Source organism: Platichthys flesus, chromosome 2, assembly GCF_949316205.1.
Source record: "Platichthys flesus chromosome 2, fPlaFle2.1, whole genome shotgun sequence".
NCBI classification, from domain to species: Eukaryota; Metazoa; Chordata; class Actinopteri; order Pleuronectiformes; family Pleuronectidae; genus Platichthys; species Platichthys flesus.
The window spans coordinates 16,961,218-16,978,015 of NC_084946.1; the positions used below are offsets into that span (position 1 = coordinate 16,961,218).

Below are 16,798 nucleotides of genomic sequence, written 5' to 3' on the forward strand. Positions count from 1 at the left end.
TGTGTGCGTGTGTTTGTGTGTGTGTGTGTGTGTGTGTGTGTGTGTTTGTGTGTGTGTTTGTGATGTCTTTGGCTAACACCACTCATTTCATAACTGAATACTGACTGTCAGCTGTTAACTGGTTACTGTGGTCCAATTACTCTCTTACAATCTTGTGACTGCATGGTCACCACACATTGGCTACACAGAAAACAAACATGCTCATTCAGGACGTCTCTCTCTCTCTATCTCTCTATCTTTTCCAGTGGCGGTGCGTCAATACAGGGCGCTGGGGCGCCGCCCACCCTACAATTTTGAGATGAAAAAAAAAAAAAAAAAAAATGACATGTCAAAAAACATTATATATCAAATAATTTAATAAGAAATGTACTGTTTTAAAGCGTTAAATGTGTGCCGGAGACCGTAAGCCCCTGTCAAAAACCACTTAAATGTGACCAAATATAATATATTGCCATTCGTTGAATGATAACATACGATAACGTCACTGAGAGAGAAGCCACTCCTCCCTGTGGGCGCCGGTCAAGTGGAAGTCTATGGAAGCCAAAAAAAGGGGCAGGAACATTTGAGCAAGGACAGTTCTCATTGGCGGATGACAGTTCGAGCCATGGGCGCACGTACCTTGCGCCCACAGCCAATGAAAGGGTTTCTAACAGGACTGTCCAATCAGAGACCTTTTGTGATTCCCTCACATCACATATCTAAAGGTGCAGCATAGTTAGCACTTAGCAGATACTTGTTTTAATCTGAGAGTATGGCGAATGAAAACTCTATTGTAGCTATTCACAGAACACCATTCAATCGACGATCGGATGTCGATAAAAAGAAACTAAAAGAAATGGGACCTGACCGTCCGGATTTAAAACTTGAACAGATAAGCACTGACCGCGGAAGAACCTACAAGCGGAGCTTCTCCTCCAGCCTTTATGCTAACCGGAGCTGGTTAGCGGGCTGTGCAGTGAGTAATGCGTTTTTTTGTTTCCCCTGCTTGTTGTTCCAATGTACTGGGACTGAAATACTCTGGACTACAACGGGGATGAGGGATCTAAAGCACTTCACCCAGAAATGCAAGAAACACGAATCGTCTCGCTGCCATCTCACTAACAGCATGAAGCTAAGTCTCTTTGGGAGACTGAGTATAGCGGAACAGCTCGACGAAGGGTACCGAATTGGCATCCGTAAACACAATGAGGAAGTAAGGAAGAACAGGCACATTCTCTCAAGAATTATAGACTGTATTAAGTTCTGTGGTGCATTTGAGTTGGCACTGCGTGGTCATGATGAGAGCGAGAGCTCTGATAACCCAGGGATATTTCGTGGCTTGGTGGACGTTGTTGCCTCACTCGACGGTGCACTGAAAGACCATCTCGACAGCGCGACTGTGTTCAAGGGAACATCCAAAACGGTCCAGAATGAACTTCTTGACTGTATGCTGGCTGTTGTTAGGGAAAAGATCATAAGCGAGATTCAAAGCAGCGATTTTCTATCGATCCAAGCAGATGAGACCACGGATATTAGCACACAAACCCAGCTTGTGCTTGTGCTTCGCTACTTAAATGGTGCTAACCTGGAGGAAAGATTCTTTGAGTTCATCCCTCTGCAGTCAGCTACAGCAGCGACCATTGCCATGGCATTAAAAGAACGCCTTGCTGCCATCCTCCCAGGTGAGCAGAAAGTTAAACTCATCTGCCAGGCATATGACGGTGCCAGTGTAATGAGGGGTACCTCTTCAGGTGTTCAGAAGAGAATCCAGGACGACTACCCAACTGCCCACTATATCCACTGCTATGCCCATCAGCTCAATCTTATAATGCAACAGGCCACCTCTCACATTGTTAAAGTCAAGAACTTTTTTTCTGACTTGGGTGGATTAGCTGCGTTCTTTTCAAGACTGCCAACGGCCAGCAATGTGAGGTGGAACTTTCACAGCCGTGCCGTCAATACTGTGTTTGAGCACAGAGATGACCTCATTGACTGCTTTGAAAGAATTCGAGCATCAGATGGCTTTGATGACAAGACCAGCCACGAAGCAGGAGGCCACATCAGGCTACTGGAGGATCCTGATTTCAACTTCTTCCTTAAACTGTTTCATCGGATAATGCCACACGTGGACATTCTCTATGCCAAGCTCCAGAACAGAAACATAGATTCAGTCTATATAAATCGCTGCATCCAGCAGTTCCAAGAGGACATACAAAAAATCAGGTAATTTCATTATTGTTATTATTCTGTAAGCTTAGTCATAACATTCTTATTTTACATTAACCATAGTAATAAGACAAATGTGATATTTAAATTATTATTATTTTTATTTACAGAGATTCAGTCCATGCAATGGTGGTGGAGCACAGGAGTGGCTCTGAGCAGCCGAGGAAGCGCCGGGCTATCGATCAAGATGAGCTTAAAAGGATTGCCACAGAGGTGAGTGTCAAAATCAGCAGATGCCTGTGTTAAAGTTCAATGTTTTGTCTTTCCCACAGCAGAACACATGTTGGAAATTGTGAGATTTGTGTGGATATCATATCAGACTATACTTTATCTAAAATACCAATTCGAAATGTTGATGAGCCATCAGACCTAATTCCTGGCTTTTGTGTGTCATGGAGTGGGGGTGTGTGTGTTTCATAGCACCAGGCTAGTTCCTGGCTTTTGTGTGTCTAGAGCCAGAGCTGTTAGACTCTGATTGTTGGCTTTTGTCTGCAGCCAGGACAAGATGGTTGAAGTCAAAGGTTATTAGCATCTAAATGCCCCACACCTTATCTGTCTGTCTCTCTCTATATTTATCTGTAGGTATGCGACACCATACTTGGACACACCAAGGAACGCTTTGCCTTCAAGGACCACCTCATCAGTGCCACCTTACTGGACAGCCCCCAGTTTGACCACTACCTCGATGCATTCCCTGAAGTTGCTCTGGCCACAACATTGAAGGCCTACCCTGTGCTCGATGGAAGTAGGCTGAAGACAGAGCTTACCCTCATCTATGGCTCAGAAGAATTCCGAACCTGTCGTGGTGCTGTGGATCTTTACCAGTTGTTCAAAGACAATAACCTTTCTGAGGTATTTTCAGAGACAGAAACACTGCTTAAAATCATCATCACAACTCCCATGGCCACTGCTGAGGCTGAGAGGTGTTTTTCAACACTGAAAAGGGTTAAAACCTTTCTCAGGAACACAATGACTCAGGACAGACTGAATGCCTTAGCCATGCTCTCAATGGAAAAAAGGCTTGTCACAGACATGATTGACTTTAACCAGAAGGTGATAGAGAGATTTGCCGGCTTGAAAGAGAGGAGGGCTAAGTTTCTTTACAAGTAGTAGGGCCTACTCTTGACAAACAACAAATGTAAAATGTTATGTCTCTTCTGCTCTAAACCTCTTTCGTGTGAGGGTGTGGGCACCTTTTTTATTCTGTTCATCTCTGAAACCCTACCCAATGTCTCTTACCTATGTCCCTACCATTCTGCTCTGAACTGTCATGCCCAAAGTAACAGGTTATTGTTATTGTTGTTGGATACTAGTGTTGAGCACTGTATGTTATTGAAATAAAGCTATGTTTTTTTTAATATTCTAATCAAAACCTCAGTTTTTTTTTCTCATTGCGGTGGGCTATTTAAACCGCGCCGCCCAAGTGCGCCCCCCCAAAAAAAAATGTCACCAGCCGCCACTGATCTTTTCCTCCGATCATTGCATCTACTGCCATTGTTAGAATCTTCATTCATTTCCTGTGTTTACGGGGGACATATAATATAGTCCTAATGAGGGGAACCATAACCGTAACCCAGACAATTAAAGAACCTGTTCACAAATGTCCTACAATGCATTGTTAAATAAAGCTGGGGGGTCCTGAAGTTATGTCTATTTGTATCAAAAAGCAATAGGTTCTTCCCAGGGCCGGGCCCCTTCTCATCGCCTGGTTTGGTCGAATTTGGTTGAATCGTTTTTGCGTAATTGGGTTTTCAAACAAACCAACAAACACACAATGTGACAACTTGACCTCCCTGGCAAAGATCAGTTCAAGAATTCTGAAGCCAGTGTGCAGAGGTGAAGGAAGTAGGGAAGTACTAAACAATAAAAGTTAGTAATTACTTTCTTTAAATGGTTTGGTCTCCTCTGAATCCGTTTCAGATTGTATCTTCTTAAACAGTGATGCTGCTGCAGGAGGCGGGGTCTGATGTTACCGATCTGCTCTGATTGGATCATTGAACCAACACCCCTCTCATTATTGATTCCCTTTAAACCAAACAAAAAAATCAATGTGAACATGTAAAACAATGTATGGTGAGTAAAAAGTACAGATAAAGTGATAAATGTGCTTAAGTAAAGTACAGATAGATAAAAATGTGCTTAACTACAACAACTAATTAAATGTATTTTGTTACGTCCCACCACTGTGTGTATGCACATGCATGTGAGTATGTATGTGTTAACATGTTAGTGTGAATGTAGTGAGTTTTGTCCCTTGTGGCTCCTCATAGTGTCCTCCTGCCGGGACGGGTTAATGCGCACTCGGGATTAGACGGTAATCCGCACTCATGCGCAAACACAAGTGCGTGAGACTGGAGAGAGGTTCTGCTCTAATTCTGCGACTACCACCGATTTCCTCTGAGCTCATGATGGAGAAGTGAAAGAGGTAAGATCGTTTATTCAACGCTTCATTGTGTCATGTGGGTCGCTGTCAGATGAGACTGTCGCTCCGTTGCAGACCTCAGCGTTAAACCGGGCTGTCCCGGGACAGACTGCAAAGGCTTCTTGCAACAAATGGCAGATGAGATACCAAGTTTGTCTTTCCGAACATTGTTTTGATTCTGTCAGTAACAGAAGCAGCAGAATGACCCCGGTCACAGTGTATTATTGTTGGTCAGTTGGAATAGTGCACCGTGTACTGCTGGTGGTGGTGGTGGTGACCCACTTGGCAGAAACATCCCGGGTTGTTCACATTCTAGTCACAATATGCAGCTCCACAGTGAAACGAGTCACACTAACTTAAACATGCACCTGATTGCGAACTTGTTAAACAGGCTCCCTGTTTTTATCTGCAGGAAGTGATGGTGTGTGATTCCCTGTCTGTGATCATTCTGTCACCAGTGGTGGAAACAAGATTGTACTTCACTCTGTAATAGCTCAATACTTTATTACAAAATCCAGGACACTTTAACTTTCTCAAGTGGAGGTATCAGCAAAATGATTATTCAGTTGTCATGTCTTATATAAATTGGTGAACATTTAAAGAGCATTAAATGGCCTCTGGGTTAATTAGTTTTAAATTATTTTAACCGGATAAGATAGTCACATGTTTATATTTAAGCCTTTATCTGAAAAACGATTATATAGCTATGAAATTGGCTATAATGGCCCAATGTATAAAACAAATATTTTAAAGTTGATTTCTTTTGAATAAAGAACTATAAATAAAAGAATAAACTTTACAGCACATTTCAGACAAGAAATGCAGCTAAAAGTAAATAAAAACGTGTTAAACTGTAATTCAAAATAAGAAGAGAATATATTTAAATATAAGTACATAAGTACAAGTTAAACTGAGATTTAACAGAAAAAGAAAAGAAAAATGAAAGAGAAATAAGAGAAAATTTGGCAAAAGAAAGAAATTGATGAAAAAATATAGCGCATGATATTGATCAGTCAGGTTTTGTTTCACTGTCAGGTGCAGAAAAGCAGGATGTGTTGTCCCAGGGTTGCACAGGATTATACTCGGCATCCTGTCCCATATTTGATCATGATCATATGAATCATGCGATCAGATAACAGAGGTTAATCTTTTTTTCCCAATGTTAAATCCTATAGCATAATGCAGCATCATTCATGTGTATTGCATGGTTTTTGTGTGTTACACTGAGCCATGCATGTATTAAAAGTGTCATCTGTCTTGCAGATCCTAAGGATTTGACGGCAGATTGTTCCTCTACACAACAAACAAAGCTGGAAGTGGATGGAACAAACTGACGTGGTGCTTGTGTACACTTCACCACTCACAGCATCCCCCACGTCTTCAATACAGATGTACAGGTGCTCATATTGATGCTGTCTCCTCTCAGACCCATATGCCACTGACATGTCAGTGTCGGTATCTAGAACAGGATGTCTAAATGTGAGCTGATCGAGCTGCAGGACCTCAGTCTGAATGATCCTATCGAGCTGGCTGCTCCTGCGGCCCCATCGGCTCAGCCCTGCTCCTTCAGCGTCGTCCGACTGGTTGGAGACAGCGTCAGCATCGAGAGGCCCGGGCGTCGGACAGGACAGGAGAGAGGAGTGGGTCATGACTTCCAGATCGACAGTCACGCTCACCTCACCTGGTGTGACCTGTGTGGAGAATTCATCTGGGGTCTCTACAAGCAGGGTTTATGCTGCACCAGTGAGTAACTTCTGTACATGAATCTTATTGAATGTGTTTAAAGGATGAGAGATCCTTGAGATGTTATAGTTTAGGTGACATTATATATTACTCCTATTGTCAACAAATACCATGAAGAGACCAAAACAATATGACTATTAAGTATTTTCTTCATAGTCAAAGTCTGATGTAGATCATTAATATGTGCCGTACATCTCCATCACCATCCAAAACTATTAAAAACACGCCAGTGACACCATCACTGTGGCCTGCAATTACCATCACCGGTAGATAGATAACTTATTATTTAGTCAGACCAACATACACTCTCCTGCTGCAGCAAATTGTAACTTGCACACAAAATCTGCAGCGGAATAGTCCCCAATATTTACAACATTTACCCAGAGAGTGATATTTGTGGCTGTAATTATATTGACCGATTTTTGTATTCATGTTTTTTTTATTGAAAGTATGCTGCATATTAGATTAAAATTTTTTAAAGACTTGTCTTAAATGGACTTGGTGTTTTGAGCCATAATTGGTCTGAAAGAAGCCAGAGAGTGACTAACACATTGAAGGCGTTTGCCCCTTTTTTCCATGTCACGAATAAAAATATGGTCTCAAACCAGCTTAATGCTTAGTGTTTACAAGAAAAACATGTTTTTGACTGTAGGCATTGACCTACAAAGCAAAAACAGGCAACCAGCCACTAAATCTGCATGTCAGGCTGTTCCTGCCAATAGGATTAATAATAGATATTGTGAACCGTTGCTTCCTTTCTAAAGAAAATCAGTATTAAACTTAATAATAAACCTCTCTGTAATTTAACAGAACAGTAGAAAATGGCTAAAAATCGTAATATTAAAGAGTGAATCAGCTGTGTCGCTCCATGTTCATCCATTCATATAATCATCCCTTTCCAGCTTCCAGTATCACCAGATGCAGGATGCTCATATTGTGTTTTCAAATTCATGAGAATCTTTATCAGGGTTTGTCACGATCTGGTTGGAATGGTCTGGTACACATCATGTTTTCACTGGATGTTAGTTCAGACACTACCTGGGAATGTCTTTGTTTCTCTGTATCGTTTGACTCGTTTGAGCCCAGTTCAACAAAAGATATGAAGCGATGCAAAAATTAGAAAAAACTTGAATAGAGCAGAAACCTCCACCAAGGCCCAACTGTCAATGTATATTCAATCAAGCTGCACCAAACTGCACACAGAAATCCAATATCCCAGATTTCAATCAAGATCTCTGCATTATTATATTGTAAAGTTAAAGAATCCTGGCTTAGCCTCCTTGATCGAATCAACACCAAAAGTTGATGGGTTCTTCCTTGGCCTAAACCCTATCCACCCCCCAAGTTTCAAGAAAACCATTTCTGTATGTTTTGCCAAATCCTGCTAAAAGTCAGACAAACTGCAATGAAAATAGGCCCTAAATATCAAACTATTTTTATTTTGTATATACAAAACCATTGGTATGTTGCTTATGTAACATAGATTATACATCTAGGTTAGTGTGATTTTGGGTGATGCTTTTCAGCACAAAGACAGATTACTGAACAAAAATCCAGAGCAGAGGGTTCCACACCAAGTGTTGACGAGTCGCCAAAGCAAACCGTGCCCTCCTTTAATGCTCCCTCTCTCCCTCTCTCTCTCTCTCTCTCTCCCTCTCCCCCCCCCCTCTCTCTCCCTCTCTCAGAATGCAGTTACACTTGTCACTACCGCTGTCGACCATTCATTCACCTGGACTGCAGCACAGATGGAAGTTTGTTAACAGACCAGGGAGATTTGTCTGTCGACGTCATCGAGACAGACACTAATGTGGTGAGGAATTAAGCTGCATTTACACACTTGTACAGAAAGCACTGTGGTTCTCTGGGGATTGTTGTCTTCAATTTTTATAGAAAGAAAATTATTGAAATAGGGACCAATCCGAAATGATTGTTTTAGAATTAAAATAGTTTAATGTTAATGTTGTGTGGGTGGGCAGCAGATGGAGTCCACCAGATTGCCCACTGTTGTCTGCTGGGTCCTCAAAGATACTGGATTTATTACCTCTTCATTGTTGAGGTTTCTATACAGAAAGTAATTGAGGAGACAGCTGAGAGGAGGGGACAATTTAACAACTTACAAATAAGACAGATGTCCTTATTACAGATCCGCAAAATATTAGCACTACTGTGATCAACAAACCACCACCTACCAGATTAATTGTCTGTTTTTTACTATGTATCAACCCAAACTGAATGTGCTTTGGCTCGAGTTGTGATCATTTTGCCATCAATATTTCATATATTTGTCTCATCATGCATGGATTAACCTCACAGCTGTCATTTTCATAAACCAATTACTTTTCTGCGGTATTTCACTGATTTTAAACAAATCCAAATCAAGGTGATTCTCAGTATAAATAGGAAAGCCAGTCAGAACCAAGATCCCAGATTTTCACTGATAGTAGAAAATAAAAACACAAAAAATGTCCAGAAGCCTATATTTTAGTGTCTATAAGTAAGTATGTCTTTATTTTGAAGGTCTAAATACTTAAATTTCTGCTCAGCCCTTAGGGAAGCTACTGCTGATATGGACCATAATGAGTAATAGGAACAAGTGCAAACCTTTCCCATCCTCAAGATTTTCTCACACATGAACAATAACATGAGTAAAATATTTTTACCTCAGGTTCATTTTAGCAGATCTCAGTGGGAGTGGTCCTCCCCCTTTTTGATATCTTTGTGAGGTTTTATTGTCAGGGAGGAGCTGATTTGGAAGCTGGGGTTGTGGAGCTGTTAGTGGGACCAGCTTGCTCCAGAGGGACAAAGGACAGCAGATACATTTTGGATGCACAGATCTGGAGATAATTCTAAGATAGTGTGGATGACAGAAATACTATATCATCAAAAGTCCCGCTCATCTGAACCTTGGAGAAAATGACCCGAGGAAATACATCAGAGGACAGTGACTCGGAGCTGGAGCTATATTTTACTGCCTATACATCTTTCTTTCAAAAGGTCAGAGGGTCAATGGGGATGCAGTGGAAAGGCTGATTATTCCTGAGGCACAAAGCAGGTTTCACTTTCTGTTTTTAGTGATAATCATTAATGCATTGCTTCATTCGAGATGATAGAGTAAAGCGTATTTATGTGACACTTACTTCTGCTTCTTCACTTTCTCTTCATCCTTAAAGCTCATGTGGGAAGACAAGCTTTCTGCTGACACCATGTGTTTTCTGTTCTTCACAATTCAGGATGAACAGACCGATTTGGGTAAACAGGGATTAAGTGTCGGGGAGATTCAGCAGAAGGTTAAGGAGTATAACGCTCAGATCAACAGTAACCTCTCCATGATGGTGGTGAGTGACACATAAGCCTGTTTTCTGAACTTACAGTATATACTGAAACCATTTCCCTCCCCATCTAATCCGGTCCATCTGTCCACCTCGCAGAACAAAGACGGGTTCTACACTGGTTTCATCAAGGTCCACTTTCAGTTGCTTCGTCCGATCTCCCTCCCTCCTCCTCTGAGCCCGATGGGCTCGACAGAAGACGGAGTTCAGCAGGACAGGCGGATGAAACGGCGGACATCTTTCTACCTCCCCAAAGATACTGCGAAACACCTGCACATAAGCTCCCAAACACGGGTACGGGAAGTGATCGAGGCGCTGCTCAACAAGTTCACTGTGGTGGACAACCCGGCCAAGTTTGCCCTGTTCGAACGCACTGAGAGACAAAGTCAAGGTAGTGTTCTTAATGTTGTGTGTTTAAGTAAAACAGAACTGTGTTATCAAGTATTCCATTTTGTATTTTGTTCCTCTTCTACTTAGTGTACACCCGTAAACTTTCTGATGACGTATGTCCACTCTACCTACGCTTGTGTGCCGGACCGAGTGAGAAAATCCTGTGTCTGGTTTTGAAAGAAAATGAGACTGGGGAAGTCAATGTAAGTTTTCATTTGGTGATATGATGAGACGTCAATATATCCTGACAGTTACCGTGTGAATTTACTGTGAACCTGCCCTCCTCCACAGTGGGATGCCTTCAGCTTTCCTGAGTTGTGCAACTTTCTGCGGATCCTGAAACGAGAAGAAGAAGAGCACGTCCGGCAGATAGTGAGGCGTTACGCTCTCGCAAGGGAAAGGACGAAGCAGGCAATGGCGAGGATTACTACTCCTGCTTGAAAAGAGCCTTCTGCTACCATCATGGATCAGAATGGGGATCAAGAAGAATATTTCAAGCAATGGAAAACCTCCGACAAGGACATTGTGTAGAAAAGGGGATGTTTAAGAAGAAGGGATACTGCTGTTACATTTAGTGAGAACCAACTAAAGACACTGCCACTGATTGTGTGAGTTTAACCACTGTTGTTAACGGTTGGACCAAAAAACATTAAAGATCCCAACCATTCATTGCAGATAATCCTTGAAAAACTGCTGCTTGGTTATAGTATTTATAGCAGTGTTAAAAACATATTTTTCATTTTTATGTGACATTTAGTTTCTTTTATCCTTTTTGATACTCTTTTTTAAAATGTTGGCACTTTACTAAACCTGTGAAATGGATATGGATAAGTAAAAAGTATAAATTCTAATAATCAGATAAACTGATGATAGTAAATGGTGGGTCAATTAATGTTGTGGTTGCAGTGCTTTTAAATTGTTCATGAAGTAAGAGTTTGATCAAGGTTTGGTGTGGTAAACAGTTTTTATGGCCAAAAGGGAACAAACTCTGTAATGTAACCTTCACATGTGATTACGCACAATATTGTTCTGCATTCATGGCCAATTATATTTTGGGCCCCAGGATGTTAGGGACACACACCCAGGTCTGATCAGTATTGGCCTTAGTAGAGGGTGTCTACAGAGGTGCACAACTCATAATAAGTCCCTAATGTTTGCTGGTGGTCACTAACATCTGCTGATGATCCCTGATATCTGCTGTCAGTTAGTGGAGGACCTTCAAACATTCAAGGGATATTAACCATATTGTCCTATTCGCTAAAAATGTAATAACAGTGTGCACTCCTCAGAGCAGGCGTCCCACAAGGTATTTGGAGCCTGGCTGCAGTAATTTACTTTCAGATGACCCCAGATTAGGTGTGATCAGGCTCTGGTGTTGGATGTTAAGGCCTGTTTTATGTGTTCAAACTCATCCTGAAGGTGGTAAAGCTAAGCTGAAGCGGAAAATGGACTTCGTGCAAGCTGTTGCTATGTATATGGAAGCACATTATTGTCTCCAAAGCCATTGCCTGATGCAGAATTAAGAGTTTCATTATTTGCAACTAATGCTAAACCCAACCTCTGAATAACAGCCCCAGGTAGATAGCAGTATTTGCTGGCCACATGATTTTAATAATTGTAATAATAACTATTGATATAGCACAATTCAAAACAGCTGTTACGAAGTTACAAAGAGGACAAATAAAAACAAGGGTACTGTGAGTTTGGCTCAGTCTATTTCTTGTTCCTCGTGGACTGTGGGGTTTCAACAGAACTCTGAAGTCCGGCTGAAGAGTTAACTGAAAAACTTGTCTACTTCAAATACAAAACAGTGCATAGGAACATAAACACTCTAAAGGAGTAGTGTTGTATTAAACCATTTAACCAATCAGAAGCCAGGACTGACAATTAAGCATTTAGTTGCCATGTAACTGGGGAACTGCTTCTCCTCGGCAAATCAGACCTGTCAAAAATACATTCACAACTTTTTTACAAAAAAAACTATTATAACTACTAAATCTATTTTACAAATGTCTGTAAAATAGATTTAAATATATAGCACATGTACTTTCTTTTTCATTCATTTCATTGGTGGGGTTATGTGGATATGGTACATATCTTACATCATTATACGTTTCGCTGTGTGCTGCCTTCTCTGTCCCTCCCCTCCCGTCCACGCCGCGGCGACACCTCCTCGCGTTTCCTCTGCAGTCGACAGTAAAAAGAAGCCAGGAAGAACAACGTGTAACGTTAGCATAAACAGCTAGTTCGGACGTGTGTGTGTATGTGTGTGTGTATATGTTATAAGCTCCGAGGTTGTTCAGCTGTATCATCCCACAAGCGACCCTCTCCCCGGCGACCGGGCCGCTTTAGGTACGTTTTCAACTGAACGGAAGCGACAGACGCCGGTTAGCAAAGCAGCTAATCGTATAATTTGGCATTTCGTCAGTGAACGTTGCCCTATAAAAGCAGATAGGAACATGTCGACCTGGCTAATGCTAGCAGCGGGGAGCTAATTGTCCGAAGCTAACGTTAGCAGCCAGGGCGTAAAGTGACATGACAGCGAGTAACACACGTGTAGGGGCTGATTCTGCATGTTGTTGCTTCGGGTTAGCAACGTTAGCTTTCCCCCTCCAGGTAGCCGAATGGTTAACGAGCCCTCTGGTCACAAGCACAGCTGACCAATGTGTTCTGGGCTTTTCTAAATGTCTGACCCTGGATTGACACACCATGACACCGTGTTGTGGTCCCCCGTGTGTCTGTGGCAGGGCTGTGTTCATGTGAGGTTGTACTGTCATGTCACCGGCCTGCTACATTCAGACCTTAAGGACGTGTGAATTATAAACCAGCTGGACTCTTCAGCAGACTTCGCTTCGTTTCCTGTGTCTCTTCTGTCAGCCACAAGAAAAGTAAACTTAGCCAAACATGGATGTATAATCACTGCATCTACGGTAGCTTCTGCATTGGCTCTAGGTTCTGTGCATTTGTTTTGTTATGGTACCATTAATATTGGCCTCACAAAACTAGGATCTCGAACTTTTGGTGGTCTTCTTTAATATAAAAAATAGAATTGTTAAATCGTGATATTCTAATAATTATGCCTGTTTGCATAATAGATAAGACGAAATTAACCTTTCATGTGTTCTTTTCCTGTGTTTTTTTATCTTGAAGGTCACCTCTCACCTGATACAGTGACGCTGTAGCCCCACTGCCAGTTCTGTGACCCAAGAAAATAATGTGCTGCAGCTGAAGATGGGTGGCAGCGGCTCCAGATCCAAAGGATTTTGGCCTTTTTCTGGCCCAGTTAGTGTGGAAGAACCAACCAAAGATGGAGATGAGCAGCCCCTCGCCAGAGTTCGAAGTTTCCGAGGCGCAACGCCTTTTGTGTTTACTAGACGAAGGTAAGTAGCAGCCTCGCGATCACGTGGTACCATCGGAAATATATTACGATTATAGCATACTGATTTAATGTTATGGTGTTATTATCGCGACACCTCACAAGATAAATGCTTATACTGACAAGTGAAATCAGTATTAGGATAATAATTCAGAGTATTATCATTTTGAGATTACTTTGTAGCTTCCTGTCCCCTTCGCGTCCGAAATATTCCAGAGAAAACTTGTCAATTTTGACGTGTACGCATTGTTTGGTTCCTGCAGACGTGGTGTTTCAGTAGTGGTCTTAGCACTCCCCTCCCCTCATACACATCTGTTAACCAAGGGGTATTTCCACACTCATAGCTGACCTGTTAGCTTACCTTTCACACTGACCATTCAAAAAACAGCACTTTACCCACAAGAAAAGAGCTGACAGTCCAACAGAGCTGAGGCTTCAGCAAACTAAGCAGCTGGTTGCCAATTTTTCCTTTTCTCATGGGTTTGTGGGCTTGACATACAATCACCACATTTTATTTTCGTTGCCGTTGTGCATACTGGCTCTCACGTTGGGAGCAAATGCAGAATGTGTGCAGAATTGTTTTTCCCGATTATGTGAAATTATTCGGCCTTGTTGTAAGCCTTGATTGTACAGAGTTTTGAATTCGCTCAGGCACAATATTTAGATGTATAATAATGTTTTCCTCTCTGCTGCAGCTCTTTGTTCTTTGACGAAGACGGTGACTTGGCCCACGAGTTCTATGAAGAAACAATTGTGACAAAAAATGGACGAAAAAGGGCCAAACTGAAAAGGATTCAAAAAAATCTAACAGCTCAGGTAAGGGAATTAGGAATCTAAACCAGGACTGTATTTACCAGTTCTTTGTATTCTTAGGCCAGATAATTTCAATCTCTCTTGTTTTGTTTCAGGGAATTATAAAGCTGGACCACCCATGCATCCATGTAGATTTCCCAGTTGTCCTCTGTGAAGCATGACAATGTCTGAGGATTGTCTCAGACGAGCCACTGTGTCAACTCCGTCCCGTGGTTTTCCCCTCAGCTGGAAGCCTGAACCACCTTTTAAAAAACACCTGATCTCTTGATATATTTGATGCTCTTATGTGGACAGGCAGATGCAATGTTGCTGAGCCTCTGCATGTGATCTTTTGACTTGTGTTCAGACACAGAATAGATCACCGGTGGGGACGTTGAAGGGTGCCAAGTTGGCAAAACCCACTCAGTTTACAGATCATGGTTTGTGTGCATGTATGTGTGAATGTGTGTGCAGACGCAGGTAATCGTGACAGTCCTGGAGTTGTTGCTGCAGATTGTTTTCTGGTATGATTCACTGAACTCAAGGAGTTCAAGGAGAATGTAACCAGTTTTCTCTCCTGTCACAGTATATATAGAGCAGGAACCTTTAGCTGCACACTTTAGTTTATTGACACCCTCATGATTTATCATGCATGGAACAGGATCAGCTTATCGGTAACATCCGAGGGAGTTGACAATCAGCTGCCCAAGAAATCTGAAGTGGATTATCGTCATGGATGGACTGGCTTCAGTGACCTCCGAGCCTCACATGTACACAGCAGCAGCAGCAAGAGATCCTGTTGTTTTCTTTGCTGCTTCCGCATATTATGTTTCACTTTTAATTTATTATAACTTTTTAATTACAATTTAAAATGCTGAACTGTGTCATGGTCCCTTTTTTTAAATAAATATCCATACATTATCACTGAGCAGCAGTAGAGTGCATCTAGTTTGCAAATCATCAAGATCAAGGGGGGGATAAGATCTTAGGATGTACTTTACATACTTATGGCGTATAATGACTTTATTTGTACCGGTGCAGATTATAGTTACTACACACGTCTGGCTGTAAATGCCTCGGGACACAAAGGTCGTGGGAATTTTTCAAGGGAATTAAAGCATTATAAGCAGCCAGCAGAGAGTTCACATACCACAACTGAAACAAGTACAAATTCAATTGGCAGATTTCAGCAAATATACACACTTGTTTGACAAATTTGTCAGGGGTCTCATCTACCATATACATATAGTGCATCAATACCAGTCATCATTTGACTAAAGCCTCTTCCTTTTATCGAAGGATTCCGGTGTGAAAGATAAAGAAACTAGTGAGTTACCTTTAGATGACTGGAGACAACTATTTGTAAAATATAAATCATATTTTACTGTATAATAAATATGTAAAATAATTTTATTTATTTAATCACATCAGGACTATTAAAATACTTATTATTCTGTAGGATGTAATGAGTGTGAGTTAACCCATTCATCAGAATTTAAATGTGGTTAGTCTTTGTATAAGAATTATTTAATATGGCTATAAGAGTCTTTTGTAATGGCAGATAATTCTGCTTTTTGTCAGACGTTGTAAACACTTAAAACTGGCGGGGGACACCAATGTTGTGGAAATAATATGCCCCGACCTCCACCTGCGATGACATCAACCACCTGCAGAGGAAATTGCTCAGGCGAAACACTAATTGGCAATGTGTGTGTATTTGTGTGTGCTAATGAAGAATGGATGATGCAGAGTCAAGTGAAGGCCATCAATTTCCATGTCTCCATGAGAAAGTGGTTTCTGCAAAGCCGTCTCTGATATTGTTCTCCTCAGAGGATTAACAGGACTGTGCCAAAATCCACTCCACTTTATTGCTTCCATGAAATAATTTACTCTGCACAAGTCCTCTGGCTGAATTCTTCTATCAGTTGTGTCTGGGGGAGACATGGCATCACAATTACTTTTTGTTGTTTACTTTCACAAAACTGTAATATTATGCAAGGCCATGAGGTGAACTGTGGCATTAGGGTTAAGTGAAAAGATCTGACTCAGCAAACTGTCCATGGTTTGGCTTTTCTGACTAAAGTCTGGGCAGGTGTTGAGATGCTCACAAAGACCACAGTAATCTTTTATCTTACTAGCAAGAATGTGTTTATTATTTTAAATTCTTTGTAGGAACCTGACGTGCTTAAACAACAGCAGTGAATTCAAGAGGAACTGTTGATTTACCAACATAGTCTTCAGCAGACAAATCCACAGGTCAGGAGGTGTAACTGCATATTTGAGGTTACAAATTAATCATGGTGTAATTTAAGAAATGGTTTTAAAATATATGATTTGTCAATAAAAGTAATTAAATGTGTTTTATTTGTCATATGTTCAAACAGAGATCTCACAATGTATTTTCAAGGTCATTCATTAAATCACAAAGGATTGATGATCCCATTTAGTTTAACTTAGGTTTATAAATAAGATATATTTAATTTCTCATTTCGTGAAAACTGTGTATGTGTGATTGCATGAGTCATAACCAGTTAATCTAAG

General features: G+C 41.3%; 3 protein-coding genes across 4 annotated transcripts; all 3 read left to right on the plus strand.

Annotated features, from left to right (window-relative positions):
• The first annotated feature begins 254 nt into the window (after positions 1-254).
• LOC133967156 (zinc finger MYM-type protein 1-like) lies at positions 255-3,563 on the plus strand. The gene is made up of 3 exons (XM_062402409.1): positions 255-2,202; positions 2,316-2,418; positions 2,788-3,563. The coding sequence occupies exons 1-3, from the start codon at positions 752-754 to the stop codon at positions 3,313-3,315; spliced, it is 2,082 nt and encodes a 693-aa protein (XP_062258393.1). The 5' UTR covers positions 255-751; the 3' UTR covers positions 3,316-3,563.
• An 830-nt stretch (positions 3,564-4,393) lies between these two features.
• rassf1 (Ras association domain family member 1) lies at positions 4,394-11,790 on the plus strand. Of its 2 annotated transcripts, XM_062402430.1 has the most exons (8): positions 4,394-4,630; positions 5,891-5,965; positions 6,054-6,370; positions 8,056-8,180; positions 9,601-9,705; positions 9,799-10,090; positions 10,177-10,292; positions 10,381-11,790. In XM_062402430.1, the coding sequence occupies exons 3-8, from the start codon at positions 6,097-6,099 to the stop codon at positions 10,528-10,530; spliced, it is 1,062 nt and encodes a 353-aa protein (XP_062258414.1). In that variant the 5' UTR covers positions 4,394-4,630; positions 5,891-5,965; positions 6,054-6,096; the 3' UTR covers positions 10,531-11,790. The 2 variants fall into 2 exon arrangements, with proteins under 2 accessions (XP_062258414.1, XP_062258405.1); XM_062402421.1 differs by having other exon boundaries at positions 4,395-4,630; positions 5,891-6,370.
• A 494-nt stretch (positions 11,791-12,284) lies between these two features.
• tusc2b (tumor suppressor 2, mitochondrial calcium regulator b) lies at positions 12,285-15,181 on the plus strand. Its single transcript, XM_062402442.1, has 4 exons — positions 12,285-12,441; positions 13,240-13,469; positions 14,161-14,281; positions 14,374-15,181. The coding sequence occupies exons 2-4, from the start codon at positions 13,321-13,323 to the stop codon at positions 14,437-14,439; spliced, it is 336 nt and encodes a 111-aa protein (XP_062258426.1). The 5' UTR covers positions 12,285-12,441; positions 13,240-13,320; the 3' UTR covers positions 14,440-15,181.
• The last annotated feature ends 1,617 nt before the right edge of the window (positions 15,182-16,798 follow it).

Coding starts and splice junctions, on each gene's coding strand:
- tusc2b (XM_062402442.1), top strand. CDS start 13,321: ATGGGTGGCAGCGGCTCCAGATCCAAAGGATTTTGGCCTTTTTCTGGC. Junction 13,470..14,160: donor TTTGTGTTTACTAGACGAAG/GTAAGTAGCAGC, acceptor TCTCTGCTGCAG/CTCTTTGTTCTTTGACGAAG. Junction 14,282..14,373: donor AAAAAAATCTAACAGCTCAG/GTAAGGGAATTA, acceptor GTTTTGTTTCAG/GGAATTATAAAGCTGGACCA.
- LOC133967156 (XM_062402409.1), top strand. CDS start 752: ATGGCGAATGAAAACTCTATTGTAGCTATTCACAGAACACCATTCAAT. Junction 2,203..2,315: donor GAGGACATACAAAAAATCAG/GTAATTTCATTA, acceptor TTTTATTTACAG/AGATTCAGTCCATGCAATGG. Junction 2,419..2,787: donor TTAAAAGGATTGCCACAGAG/GTGAGTGTCAAA, acceptor ATTTATCTGTAG/GTATGCGACACCATACTTGG.
- rassf1 (XM_062402430.1), top strand. CDS start 6,097: ATGTCTAAATGTGAGCTGATCGAGCTGCAGGACCTCAGTCTGAATGAT. Junction 10,091..10,176: donor CACTGAGAGACAAAGTCAAG/GTAGTGTTCTTA, acceptor TCTTCTACTTAG/TGTACACCCGTAAACTTTCT. Junction 10,293..10,380: donor ATGAGACTGGGGAAGTCAAT/GTAAGTTTTCAT, acceptor CCTCCTCCACAG/TGGGATGCCTTCAGCTTTCC.